Here is a 12,553-nt window from a genome sequence, read left to right as displayed (position 1 = left end):
AATAGAAATGCTTACAGAGGACTTTGTGTGTGCGTGCGTGTGCGTGCTGCAATGGCTTTCAATGTAGTGTTTACTGCAATGTGTGTGTATGTGCGTGTGTATAGGAAAGATCCTAAGGTAACGGACGCCTGCAGGCGTCTTAAGGAGGTCAGTGGTACGATAGCGAGGCAGACTGGAAGTCATTCATAGTGTTTAGCTTCATGCTGAGGAAGAGCACTAATATTTCAATAAACTCACGTGAAGCTGCAGCCGCCTGGAGTGGCGTGCATAAATATAAAAATAGAATAAGAAAAAACTAACAAAAAAAATAACAACACAAAAAAACAAAAGAACAAAGCTTTAAATAAAGTTTGTGTGTGAAGGGGAGTGTGTGTGTGTGTGTGTGTGTCTCAGTCTCTGACAGTCAAACATGTGTAGGAAGACAGGGAGGAGTGAAGAAGGCGTGCTCACAGGACCCGAGCCCCGTGCTGTGGCAAAAAGTCCGGGATGAGTATTCATCGGTGTGTCTGATCCAATCCCTGGGTCTTCCTGTGGTTCAGCAGGCATGATGGGAAGTGTAGTTTAAAGCATATGTCTCACCCACAGGACACAGTGGAGTCATTTAAAGAAGAGGAAGCACTTCTACTCTGAAAGAGGTATGGCTTAAACCTGTGGGTCCAGACTAACGCATGTGTGTAAGGGTCACATCCACTTGTGTGAGTGTGTGTTTGTGTGCATGTGTGTTAGGGTGGAACAGCTACATTGAGGTCAGTGGGGAATGTAAACTTTTGGAGAAATGTGTCTTTTTTTCTTTAAATAGTGTACCTTCATTACACATAATCAGCCGCACGCACTCACACACACACACACGCATACATATCCCTCCAAACATATACACACATTCAAACGGCAATTACCCCTCTCTCTCTCTCACACACACACACACACCACATATACACCCCAGATCCTCCCACAACTAATGTGCGTGTATGTCCAGTCCTTGGGTGAGCAGCGGCTCTGCGGGGTGTGCATGAGGCGGCGGGTGGAGCAGCATGGCCGCGTGAGGGTGCGGGCCAGGATAAGAATGGAGGGACGGTCCTGGGTGGGGAGGATAGCCTGGTTGGGACAGGAGAGCGCCGGGGTAGTCACCCTGCAGGGAGGACATTCCCTGGAGACCTGGTGCGAGAAGAAAGTGGAATATTTACGAGGATCCTCCAAGATGCAGAAGTACAGAAGACCCTTCCCTTCTGTCTTAAATCAGTCTTTTCACATTATTAATGGATTATAGGTTTGCACTGGAAACTATGTGAACCTGACGCAGGTATTCAGTGCAGGTTCACCTGTTTAGTTCCTCTTAAGCACCTGAATCCTTTGAAATTTGTAACAGCTTTCAATTAAAGCTACAAATAATTGTTATAATTCATTGCAATATTCTATAAATCAGGAAACATCCCTGTCAGACTTAAAAACAAACGTATGCAGGTTTTAAACACTGCCCTGCTGTACAGCATGTATTTCAGTCCCTTGAACACTGCTGCTGACTTTTAAGAGGTTTTTTAACAACTTTATTTTAGGACACGGGGTTTGGTATTTCAGAGTGGTGTTTAGTGCTGGGCAAAGTTTTTTGTTAATATTAAAATCACAAACTTTAAAACTTCTACTTCAACTAGAAATGAAAATGAAAAAGAAACTGGTGGGTCGTTAATTAACTGTAGCCACGCAGGTAGTTATATTTTATTTAATATGTATAGATATTTCACCTAATCCATGTTATTTATTTTCATTTATTTTCGTTTCATAATCAGCGTTGCTGGTAATTTTCTATAGATTCATACTTCATACTAACTTCTACAGCAAACTGAAAAGACCAAAACAAACATTTCTTAATAATTTCAACTTCCCTCCTTAATTTAGTTCCAAAAACAAAGGCTCCTATTGAAGATATAATATATCATAATATAATAACATAATGATTTCCAGATTCAGCTTGGTGCTGCAGTTGTTGGGGGGTGTTTTCAGAGATGGATAACTCCACATTTGGTGTGCTAATGAGTATTTCCAGCAGCACAAATGGTGTGTGTCTGTCAAAATAAACTATAGTGTTTGTGCTCCTAGTGACGAATGCAGTTCAGCTGTATTTAATTCTGCCGTACCTGCTGTTCGAAGCCCGAGGTGGGCCTGGCCGTCAAGCCCGTAGCCCCCGAGAGCCGCGCCCTCCGGGCTGTAGGGACCACCCTGACCTGTGAGACAACACACGCCTTCTTACACAAATACACAACAGACACACACTCATATGCACACATTTAGATTTACTGAATGACTGACTAAACACTGACCTGAGCGATTTGACTGATCAATCATTGGCTGGACTATTCTCCTCCTGGCATTGATGAACCTGTATGAAGCATTCACATAGATAGATAGATAGATAGATAGATAGAGAGAGAGAGAGAGAGAGAGAGAGAGAGAGAGAGAGAGAGAGAGAGAGAGAGAGAGACACCCGTTAATGGAGAAAAAGGCTGGCCGGGAGACTATTAACCTTTTCCATTTTACAACCACTTAACCCTTTCAGAGGACAGAGTAAATCAGCGTTAGGGCAAAGGACGTATCGATCAGCCCTGTGATAATTGATTGATCTGCATTGATTGGATTTGTGTGTGTGTGTGTGTGTGTGTGTGTGTGTGCGTGTGTGTGTGTGTGTGTGTGTGTGTGTGTGTGTGGGTGTGTGTGTGTGTGTGTGTGTGCGTGCGTGTGTGTGTGTGTGCTCAGAGAGTGTATAGGAAAGATGCGAGCACTAAATAATTTGATTATTTGATTATTGGTTTACTATTCCGAACACAGAGCTTGTGAATTACATGGCACTGCAGCTTGGGAAAAATGCTTCCTGTTACACGGCACACTCCAGTAAAGTACATTAAATGTCTATTTTCAAATCAATTTTTTTTGTGTGCACTTTTTAACTGGATTAAAAAAAATACTTTGGGCTTTGTAGAATAAAAACTTGCAAAAAAAGTTCACAAAGCAAAGTAGCAGCAACATAATTTCAACACAACATTAAAAACAGGGCATGCTGGCAGGGAGGATCTTAAATCTCCATCAATAGAGCACCAGAGAAACGAGTCCTAAAACCCAGAAGAGATATAGCAGTTCTACACCTCTGGTTCCCTCGTTTGGATTCAGGTCTCTTTGGTTAGAAAGATGAAATAAGGTCTAGCTTTAAGCTTTAGAAATCTGGATGCATGCTCAATCACCCACACATTTGCATAATGACAAAAAATAGCACTACTGACTAACAATGGGCCAATTAACGTCATTACGCTGAACCCAGGTGGTTTTGTTTATACCATAATGCCTGCATTTTAGTTTTTCCAATTGTACTTATGCTGCAAAGATCAGAAAAGAGATGTGCATTCATTCAGATTAATTTGCTGACATGCCATGAGCTTTTATTTTACACGATAATTAAAGAACAAGAATCTGCTTTGTGCGGAGAAAACAAAGGTGATGCTAACTTCTGGTTTAACCTACAGAAAAAGGAAAAAAAACCTTTCCCTGCCACACTTTAAAGGAACAATGAACGTCAGAGGGGCGGAGCCTAAAGGAGCGTAACTATTGGACAAAGTTTAAACCCTGGAACGCAGTTCTGTTCATATAGCACCAAATCACAAAACTAGTAACATGCACAATAAAAATAAATCTTGGCATAAGAAACATAAAATGTAAAGGTTATGCTTCACATCTAAAAATGTAACTGATGTTGAGCACACTTACCAGTTGTTGACCTGTAAGATGGTCAGTCCTGTATCCTGTGACAGCTGCTTCTTCTGCTCCTCAGATGGGTACGGATGCTGCAGGAGGACACACGAGGCTCAGGTTAGAGAAATCAAACATTCCAGACTCTGCGCTGTGATCTTTTCAGCTTTTGTTGAGAATCATCTCGAGGCCTGAATCTAGAATAAAGCGACGTGTGTGAGCTCTCAGCTCGAACATCGATGACCTTCCGTCTGAGCGAACATCTGCACTCCCATTTTCACCCTCACCAGCCCCTCTCGCTTTCCATCTCAGTATCTCTCTCTAACTCACACACACGTTTTAATAATTGAAGTGAAGCAACATTTGACCTGCCTCATTTAGTAGCTAATTACCAATCCAAGCAGCTCACCAACAATTACTCACTCCATTTCTGTCGCTTCCACAATTATTCAGCAGCAAGCATATTCACATAATCACTTAATCCCAGATTTTTCATTTAATTTAATTGACCTCCATTATACCTCCATTCACCCCTCTTTCTATTCCTGTCATAGACGTTTTGTTCCATGCTAAATCCTCTCTTTCACTAATTACAGCGCGCAGACTTCCTTTGTTTGGTTACCAGTGTGGAAGGATGACTTAACTACCGTTTAAATTCAATATTTTCAAGGGTAATAATTCACTTTAATGTGGAAGGTAGATGAAAAGCCAACCCACCGACAGGTGCTGGAAGAGCCAAGCTCTCATGATATTTGTGGCCACTTTAGGGAAGATCCCCCTCTTCTTGTTGTTCCTCCTGTCTCTGTCCGTCTCGTCCTCCTCACCTGTGCTGGGAGAGGCCACGCCTCCATCGAGACCATCGCCTGCAGGGAGACCATGGAATCATCATCATCCTAAATGACTGCCAGCATCTATCAGGTCCCAACTCACGCGAGCCCACTAAGCAAATGTGTTTGACCCGAGACAGGCAAACTGCGTCAGCTTTAAAACCACACTCTGCTTTCACAAATCAAACTCACCATAACTATTATTTTACAGTTTAGTATAACTGCTGTGCATGTCATTCATTTTACGGTTGAAAGATGGTTAATTTTCTAGAGTTATTGCACTGAAACTATTTTTTCTATCCAGCTTGAAATATTTAATATTGCGAATGACAGAGAAAGGCAGTAATTTGTCTTTAAGAAGCTGAAAGCGAAGAATGTTTCTCATTTTTGTTTAAAAACACCTAAAGTGATTCATTGATTATCAATGCAGCTACCAGTAGTTATGATAATACTGGCTTGTTTTAACACACAGTTATTTATATTCTTACTATACACAGTGAATGTGTAACCTGCTTTCCCTGTGTCTGCTTCCTCACTGCAGTGTTTTCTGGTGCACACAGTAGCTCTGTTCATCATTAACTATTGATGTCATGTAAATAATACACATATGATCATGTCTCACGCACAAATTGTCCTCTGCTCTGCGCAGACTGATTCTTTTACTTTCCACTCTATCTGCCTGTCTTTTCTGTACTCTGACTCTTTAACCCTGTGGACACCTGCCAGGTAACACCCTTATGTCTCTTCTCTAAACTGAGTGGTTTCTGTCATGTTTCAGGCATGCTTCCAGCACAAAAGGACTGGCTGTGCATCAGACGTTAGTGAGAATGACCTCTCCCTATACAGTTTATTAGGACTACCCTCAGAAAAACCTGAAGCCTGCTCTTATGGCCATCAAACTAAGTATTTATAGATATATATTGAGAAACACATCATTGAGGGTACAGAGATTGGGGAAAGAGTTAAATTTAATTCCCTGATGGTTTTAGATATATCATAGCTGCGACTTCCTTTGGCTATTATAATTATGCAGCTAAGATCTGTGCTAGCGTATGTGTACCTGGATCACTACAGGTGTCTGCTGTGCTGTGTGAAGGTAGGCCACAGGTGCCTGGCGTTCCCAGAGGAGTAGTGGCACATTCATCTGGCTCTCGTAGCCACGATGCATTCTGCAGGCACAGGGAAAGATGGAGGACAGAGGTGAGATGAGGAATTCCTAGTACAGGCGGAATAAAAGGGAATTGAGAAACACTAGGGGCACTACTCTGGATTCTCAGTGGACACAGATGGATGTGTGATAAGCATGCCGATCAACATCCAACGTCTCACCTGCTCCGACAGACTGGTACAGGACCCGGTGAAATCCTCCATGTCAGACTTGGACCCACCCTCTCGCTCATCCAGCACAAGGTCTGTGGGCATTTTGCCCTTCAGACAGGTGATGTAGCGATGGCAGAAATTATCACACAGGTCGTGCACCTTGGGAAAAAGATTTATTTATTTATTTATTTTTACAGATTTTTACTTAATAATTAATACTAATAATACCTAATAATGAGCTTTAAGCTTTAAGCCTACCAACAGATTAAAGGACAGGTGCACATATTTCAAATTTAAAGAAATTATAACTATAACAATAAAAATTTTACAGACTTATTGCCTTTCTTGTTTAGTTTAATAAAAAGAAATATGATGCTAAACAAAGATAACATCAACAACATGCAGTCTCACCAACCTTCTCTAACTCCAGTAAATGAAAGCGAAGAACCTGTATGGCCTGGATCATCTGAGGAGGAAAGATGCACTTTAGTTATGAAAACATATCCCACAATGTGAAATCTGAGTTAAGTGTGAAGTTAGTTGGTGCATCATACCAAATTGTCCAGCTCGGGATTGGAAGAAAAAATGGGTTTCTCTGACCGAATCTACAACCCGGTATTAAAAAAATCTGTAAGCAAACAACATCAGCTGAGACCTGGTTCTCTGATTGGGCCTCACAGTCACCGCTCACCTGCTTTGCGAAGGCGGCGATGTCATCGTTGAAGGATTCGGAGGAGCAGACGTCGCTGTGATTGGTCATGCCAGGGAGGTGGGAGGTTGCTGACAGGGAGGTGGAGTCTCGAGGGGAGCAGGTGGCCAGCTCACACTTCTCAAACACTAAGGCCAGCAGTGGAAACAGTGGGTGACTGTACACACACACACACACACACACACACACACACACACACACACACAGAGTTAACAAACTATACATAAACACAGTCACAGTTGACATTCATGTGTTAAGAGAAACTTTAAACCGCAGTATTTATGTTGCACACAGCTATAAACACTCCATGTGTATTTTCATATTCAGCACAAACATATACTTTATGTTAATCTCATAAGAGTGTGCATGTACTTAAAATTTTTCTAGCCACTGGAAGGCTACTAAATCATTTTTTGACACATGCTTACCCGTAGATCTGGTCCTTGTGGTGTTTGAGGGAGTCGGGGATGGTGGGTCCGTACTGCGGGGGAGGAAGCCCCCGGACTTCATCCCCGTACCCCCCCACCGACATGCCCTCTGACCCTGAGTAGTGCACCAGCTCTTCATACTGAAACACAATTAGATGAAAAGACAGAAAACATGAGACACGTTGGACATCTGTGGCTGTCTGACATCAAATCACACTGGGATTTTATTATGTGGTCGGGCTGTCAGTGGAACGGTCTAATATACAGTTACAGTTACTAGACCTGATGTGGGTTTATATCTGTATGCTTCTGTTTATGCTGTCATTTATATAAATGGAAAATGACCGCATATTGATATTGTAAGTTTGAGTATGTGTGTAAGTGCTATTACAACTAGTAATCCTAGCTAATCTGAAACTAACTGTCGAACCAGTGTCACTGCAGTTTGATGTAACATTCATGAGAAAAATGGCCTGGATCATCTGAGGAGGAAAGATGCACTTTAATTATGAAAAATTGCTTTTTTTTTCACTTTGGTAGAATGATGAGATACTTAAGGAAATTCTAGCAATGCCAGGATCCTAAAACACTCATGAAAGCCAAACAGAAGCAGCAGCAGCAGAGCTGCAAAGCAGTTATCCTCACTACTTGAAAAGTTTACTTTCTGTGAGCTAAGAAGAAGAGGAGGAGATAACAAAAGAAGGCGATGTCATCTTTGAAGAAAGACAGCAAGCCTGTAGCTGCTAATACAGTATCCTGGTTGCATTACTCAGACAAGACAGTAGCTGTGCAGACATCTCTCATGATTTGCTGTGTGACAGCCTCACTGAGGCCCACTTGCAGAGGGAATCATACACAGACATATGTTGCAGACGCAATGACTCACACATGCACAGAGACAATCGTGCACTCAGCAGCCCTCAAAATACGTGTCATGAATCCACATGTCTGACTCCCTGGTTCCCCCAACTTGCTCTGTCTCTGTGTGAGTTTTATTGAGTTATTGAAACTCAGTCTCTAAGGTGATGTTGCTCAGGTCAGAAGATCTGCTTCTGGGACTCCTGTTACACTCCCAAAGGGCCACTGGGATCAGACTGCACGGGACAAGTGACCCCAGCATGGACACCTTTAACTTCAGTGTTATTTTAACCCAGTCATTAATGTTATGATGCGCTTAGGCTGGTTTTTACTGCGCAGACTGTTTCCAAATAAAGGTTTCTGATTAACCACATTATTTTTATATTTATTTTACTCAGAAGTGTCCACTTCCAGATCATCAGTGATGTTTATTTGTAGAGTGCAAAAGCAGATAACCTGCAAGTGGTGAGACAGTGAAACCTGGTATAAAAGCAATTATTCTCCCTCAATGTTAACCTCTGGGAATTACATAAAAGAATGAAACAGAAATTAAATCATTCCTCTTTACACGCATGCACATGCCTTCCATGAAAACCCCTCTTTAGGACCCCTTTGGAGGTCTCCGGACCCCACTTTGGGAACCACTGTCCTAAACGCCTTATCAAATTGTTGCATTTCAGCCTCACATATGGCCACCGGGATCACAGAAAGCACCTGCTCTGAGGCCCTGTCCCCGGACACCTTCTAGTTTTTATGGAGGCTGGCTATTAACACAATCACCGCTATCAGATTGCGCGTCTCTCTTTACGCACGGCCCCTATCGAGTTTCCGTGCGTCAAGGCGGATCAAAGCGAACAAGTCGAGATGACAAATTCCGCGAATGTTCCCTTTTTTTTTCCAGAAAAGTCACGGAGCCGGTAAACAGGATTCAGATGGCAGAACAACATTTTCATTATATTTAAAAAAAAAAGAAATTATAGCTGGCCTAACAGGAGACTTTGAGCTGTTTGACTATGGTCATATGCGCCACAGTAACGCAAAGTTTTCTAAAAGAGGAAACCTGGAGCAGATGCTGTGTTTCATAAATGTCAGACACTATGTGAAAGTAAAGCTGAGCAAAAGAAGCTAATGTTCTATCAGCGGAGAATAATTTAACTGTAAATATAAATTCTTTCAAACTGAAATTTAAAAACTGTGTTTTAAAACAAGAAACACGCAATTTAATCTATGGGCTTAAAAGTACAAGCCTGCTTTCATTTTACTGGAAAATAACTAAGTGTGGATATTTTTGATAATTTTGTGCTAAACTTCAGATTTTCCACGCTCTTCTAAAATCAATAAACCTTAAAAATCGCAAAGCGCAAGCAGCGGGCGATACCCTCCACAAGGAAAGAACATAGATTTAGCATATATTTCTATAATGCACTGTTTAAAAATTGTATTAATTATTAAATTTGCCTAAGATATGGAAATGATTATCTACAGCTTTCCAAAACGAAATCTACATATTTCTTCTGAGGGTAAAATACCCGTACCTGTTGCAGGTTATAGACTGGAGCGCCACAATATAGGCGTGTTTTTCGCAGAGACACGTTAAAGCACTGATTTCCATTTGAATTGATTGTTTAATTTTAATTTTTAACTTTTCTCTTTTAATCTGCGTTATTACTGTACGAACCCGAATAAAAACATTTAACGTTAAATGGAGCAGTGAAAATCTTCTGTCTCTCAATATACAAATGAGCCATACAGCAAGTATCCATTTTATTTCTGCGATCTGAAAATCTTTCAGTTTCTTTATATGGGCTCTGTGTGCAAGCAGTTCCCGGTACACGTGGTTGTCCATGTTTGGCCCCTGCTGCTCTCGCTGTCTGCGCTGTTTTCACACGGCAGTGATTTTCTGTATACACACTGAATATCTACACTTGCTTTCCTCCATTCAGAGGTCTCTGTCCGCCTGCTGCCCGTCAGCCTATTTCTCCTCCACCACCACCACCACCACCACCACCACCAAGCCTCTGAATCACTGTAGCAAAAAAACTGACCTACTTACCGAGTTGCAGAGCTGCATCTCTTCTCCTCTGCCTCTTAATGACCTCCACTCTAAACCTATCTGACATTAGGCTATACGCAAAAAAAAAAAAAAGGACATTCTTTTATGGTTCCCACACTGCAAGTTATGCATCGCATAAACTAAACTAGACCGAATTTTAACTCGTGAAATAGATTATGGTTGATTAAAAGTGGTGGGCCAAAAAGTTCTTTGAATCAATATCAAATTGATTATAAGTAAGCATTTAGCTGCTATATACAGAATATTTTATGATGAGTTTTTATAGCATGAAATGATATTAATGTTCTGTCCTTTCCCCTACTAAACATCCACTGCTCTCCTTTCACTGGGCCTTGATTTTTTCTTTTTTTTAATGTGCCCTGCAAGCAAGAGGATTTCCTACCATGTGCTCCCTTTGTGACTGTTTTCTAATTACTTCTCTGTAATGATAAAACGATGTTAGCCGAGACAGGCTCTTGTCTGCCTCACTCATTAAAAAAAGAGAAAAAAAAGAGCAGCCCTACCCTCTTCTCCATGCGACCCGACAGCCAGTCCTACACCGGGGATGATGATGCGCTGCTCGGCTAGCGCAGCGTGCTTTGCTCCCTTCCTCTGCCTTCCGGGGTCCTGGAAATAAAAGTGCATTTGTTTTTATATTTATTGTGAATTAAGTTGTAATTGTAAGAACAGCCCATGGGATTCAACAACAGCGTGAGGTATTGGATATAAACACTTAGGACCTGCTCCTTGTGTGCGTGTGTGTTTACTCCGAGTCCATCGTGCTTTATATAACAACATAACGACGGGACTAGAGGTTTTATGGACGGCTGATATTCTATGGAGGACCTAATGCTTTATAGTAAGATAATAGCTAATAAACGCTATAATAATCCCAGCAGCCCATTAAACGCTATTGCCGGATGAGGAGGAGTAATGCGAGGCTCAAATAAATGGTGTAAAATGTCCCACCGAGACGTAAACGCTCGCCGTATCCTGTCCTACGCCGTGTCCGGTGTAGTCCACAATCCCCCGGTGTGAAAGGGAGCGGCGGCTTCCTGCAGCGCCTCGCCTCCGCCTGGTGCGCGTCTCGCTCCGGATCGCAGAGCGTCGGGATGCTCGGTGCTGTGGAAGACGGACTCACAGACAGCGTCCCTCCTTTCCCCCCAGTTTTTTTCTTCTTCTTCTTCCTTTCCTGGCTCCTCGCGTTTGGCTGTCCGCTCAGCATACGGCGACAGGCTGGAAAATGTCACGGCTGGGAATGAGCAATGGTGTTTTCAGCCTCCAGAGGAGAGACGGAGGAGGAGGAGGTGCAGAGAAGGAGGAGGTGGAGTGGTGGTGATGGTGATGGTGGCGGTGTGCGGGGAGGTTTCGGAGGGTCAAAACACGACGGGGTCTCTTGCCCCCCCACCCACGCCCCTCCTCATCCCTCCTCCTCCCTTTCCTTCTTTTCCCCTCCTCCTTATCCTTATCACACACACAAACGCCAGAGAAGAAGAAGAAGACGCAGACCCCCTCGATCGCTTTTTTGTTTTTATCTCCGCGCTGATTTCACTCCTCCACCCCTCCATCCTCCCCCTGCAGCTGCGCGGTTATCATCTCGGGATAACTGGGGAGAAGAATAGCGATAGCTCACACTGTTTAAGAGAATCTATGAAAATCCAGACACTTTGAAGGTGTGTGATCACCTTCACACACACACAACAAAGACATTTCATTCAAAACGGTCTCCTTCTGAAATATGGGCACTTTAATCACATGTGCAACAATTAGGACTTGAATTAGAAAGAGAAAGCTGTAGAAAAATAACGCTGGTTTGCCTTCGGCGGAGTTCACCTCCACTAATTATAGGATTAAAGTTGGTCTCGGTGAAGCTATCCCTCCTGTGCCTCATAAATAAGTTTGGAGCGTGCTCATGACATTTACAGGCTCACAGTGTTTTGCTGTTTTTGTTGACGTCCATTCAAGGGCAGCCTTTTGACCCAAATCAAATGCCACCCTTTGGCCCTCTTTCTTAATTGTTGTTGTTGATTGAAAGACGTCCGAAAATAAAACCATTACGCGTAACTTTCATTTTAACCAGAAAGAGAGAAACAGAGAGAGAGAGGGGGGACCTTTCAGATGTTAGTGGCATTGCTAAACTCGCCGTCTTGTGTTGTAAATGACATCTAAGTAACATGATAATTATCCAAAACGTTCTTTTCCCCCGGGCCCTGCTGTGAGGGGCCAACAGGCGGCTGCTTTTCAATCAGCAGCGGCTTGGCGGGGATCAGGAGGCCGGGGCAGGCGGCTCTGTGGGCGGCACGGTGTTTGGCCGTAGGGCCGCCTGCGAGGGCCCCGCGTCGTCCCTGCAGCCGGGGAGGGCTTTCAACTCCGCAGGGTGCTGCTTTCCTGCGGGGGTGATCACAGAGCTCAAGCCCCATCCTACACTGAGCCACGATGCCATGTCAATGGGCTGGAAAAGGCGATCCAAGGCTTGTTTTCTCTTTAACAGGTTAAATGAAAGGATTAACACCGAAGCGTGTAACATCTGATGGATTCATCTTCGCAGGGCTTTAGATTTTCCTCTAACCCTTTCCACAACACAAATAGCCTACTGAATTAACATAAGTTAATTTTTTCAAAGTTT

The 12,553-nt window shown here is 43.0% G+C and overlaps 1 protein-coding gene across 1 annotated transcript; it reads right to left on the bottom strand.

The window, feature by feature from the left end:
- Window positions 1-753: 753 nt before the first annotated feature.
- On the bottom strand, window positions 754-11,304 carry meis3 (myeloid ecotropic viral integration site 3). Its single transcript, XM_086260824.1, has 13 exons — window positions 10,897-11,304; window positions 10,452-10,554; window positions 7,017-7,156; window positions 6,571-6,745; window positions 6,434-6,484; window positions 6,295-6,345; window positions 5,889-6,038; window positions 5,620-5,728; window positions 4,450-4,595; window positions 3,751-3,827; window positions 2,316-2,374; window positions 2,133-2,219; window positions 754-1,155 (listed from the first exon to the last, which is right to left on the bottom strand). Exons 2-13 carry the CDS (start codon window positions 10,461-10,463, stop codon window positions 956-958), a joined length of 1,257 nt encoding a protein of 418 aa, XP_086116950.1. The 5' UTR covers window positions 10,464-10,554; window positions 10,897-11,304; the 3' UTR covers window positions 754-955.
- Between the last annotated feature and the right edge of the window lie 1,249 nt (window positions 11,305-12,553).

Source organism: Aulonocara sp. 'chitande type north' Nkhata Bay, linkage group LG14 (assembly GCF_057382095.1).
Source record: "Aulonocara sp. 'chitande type north' Nkhata Bay isolate Kocher_YH1m ecotype deep benthic linkage group LG14, A_spYH_male_GT1.1, whole genome shotgun sequence".
NCBI lineage: Eukaryota > Metazoa > Chordata > Actinopteri > Cichliformes > Cichlidae > Aulonocara > Aulonocara sp. 'chitande type north' Nkhata Bay.
This window is presented reverse-complemented; position numbering and strand designations above follow the sequence as displayed.

Bases quoted from the DNA above. Each gene is read 5' to 3' on its own strand.
- meis3 (XM_086260824.1), bottom strand. The intron at 6,039-6,294 runs GTTGGTGAGACT...CTTTTTCCCAAG, and splicing joins ATTTACTGGAGTTAGAGAAG to GTGCACGACCTGTGTGATAA. The intron at 1,156-2,132 runs GTACGGCAGAAT...TTCTCGCACCAG, and splicing joins CCTCGGGCTTCGAACAGCAG to GTCTCCAGGGAATGTCCTCC.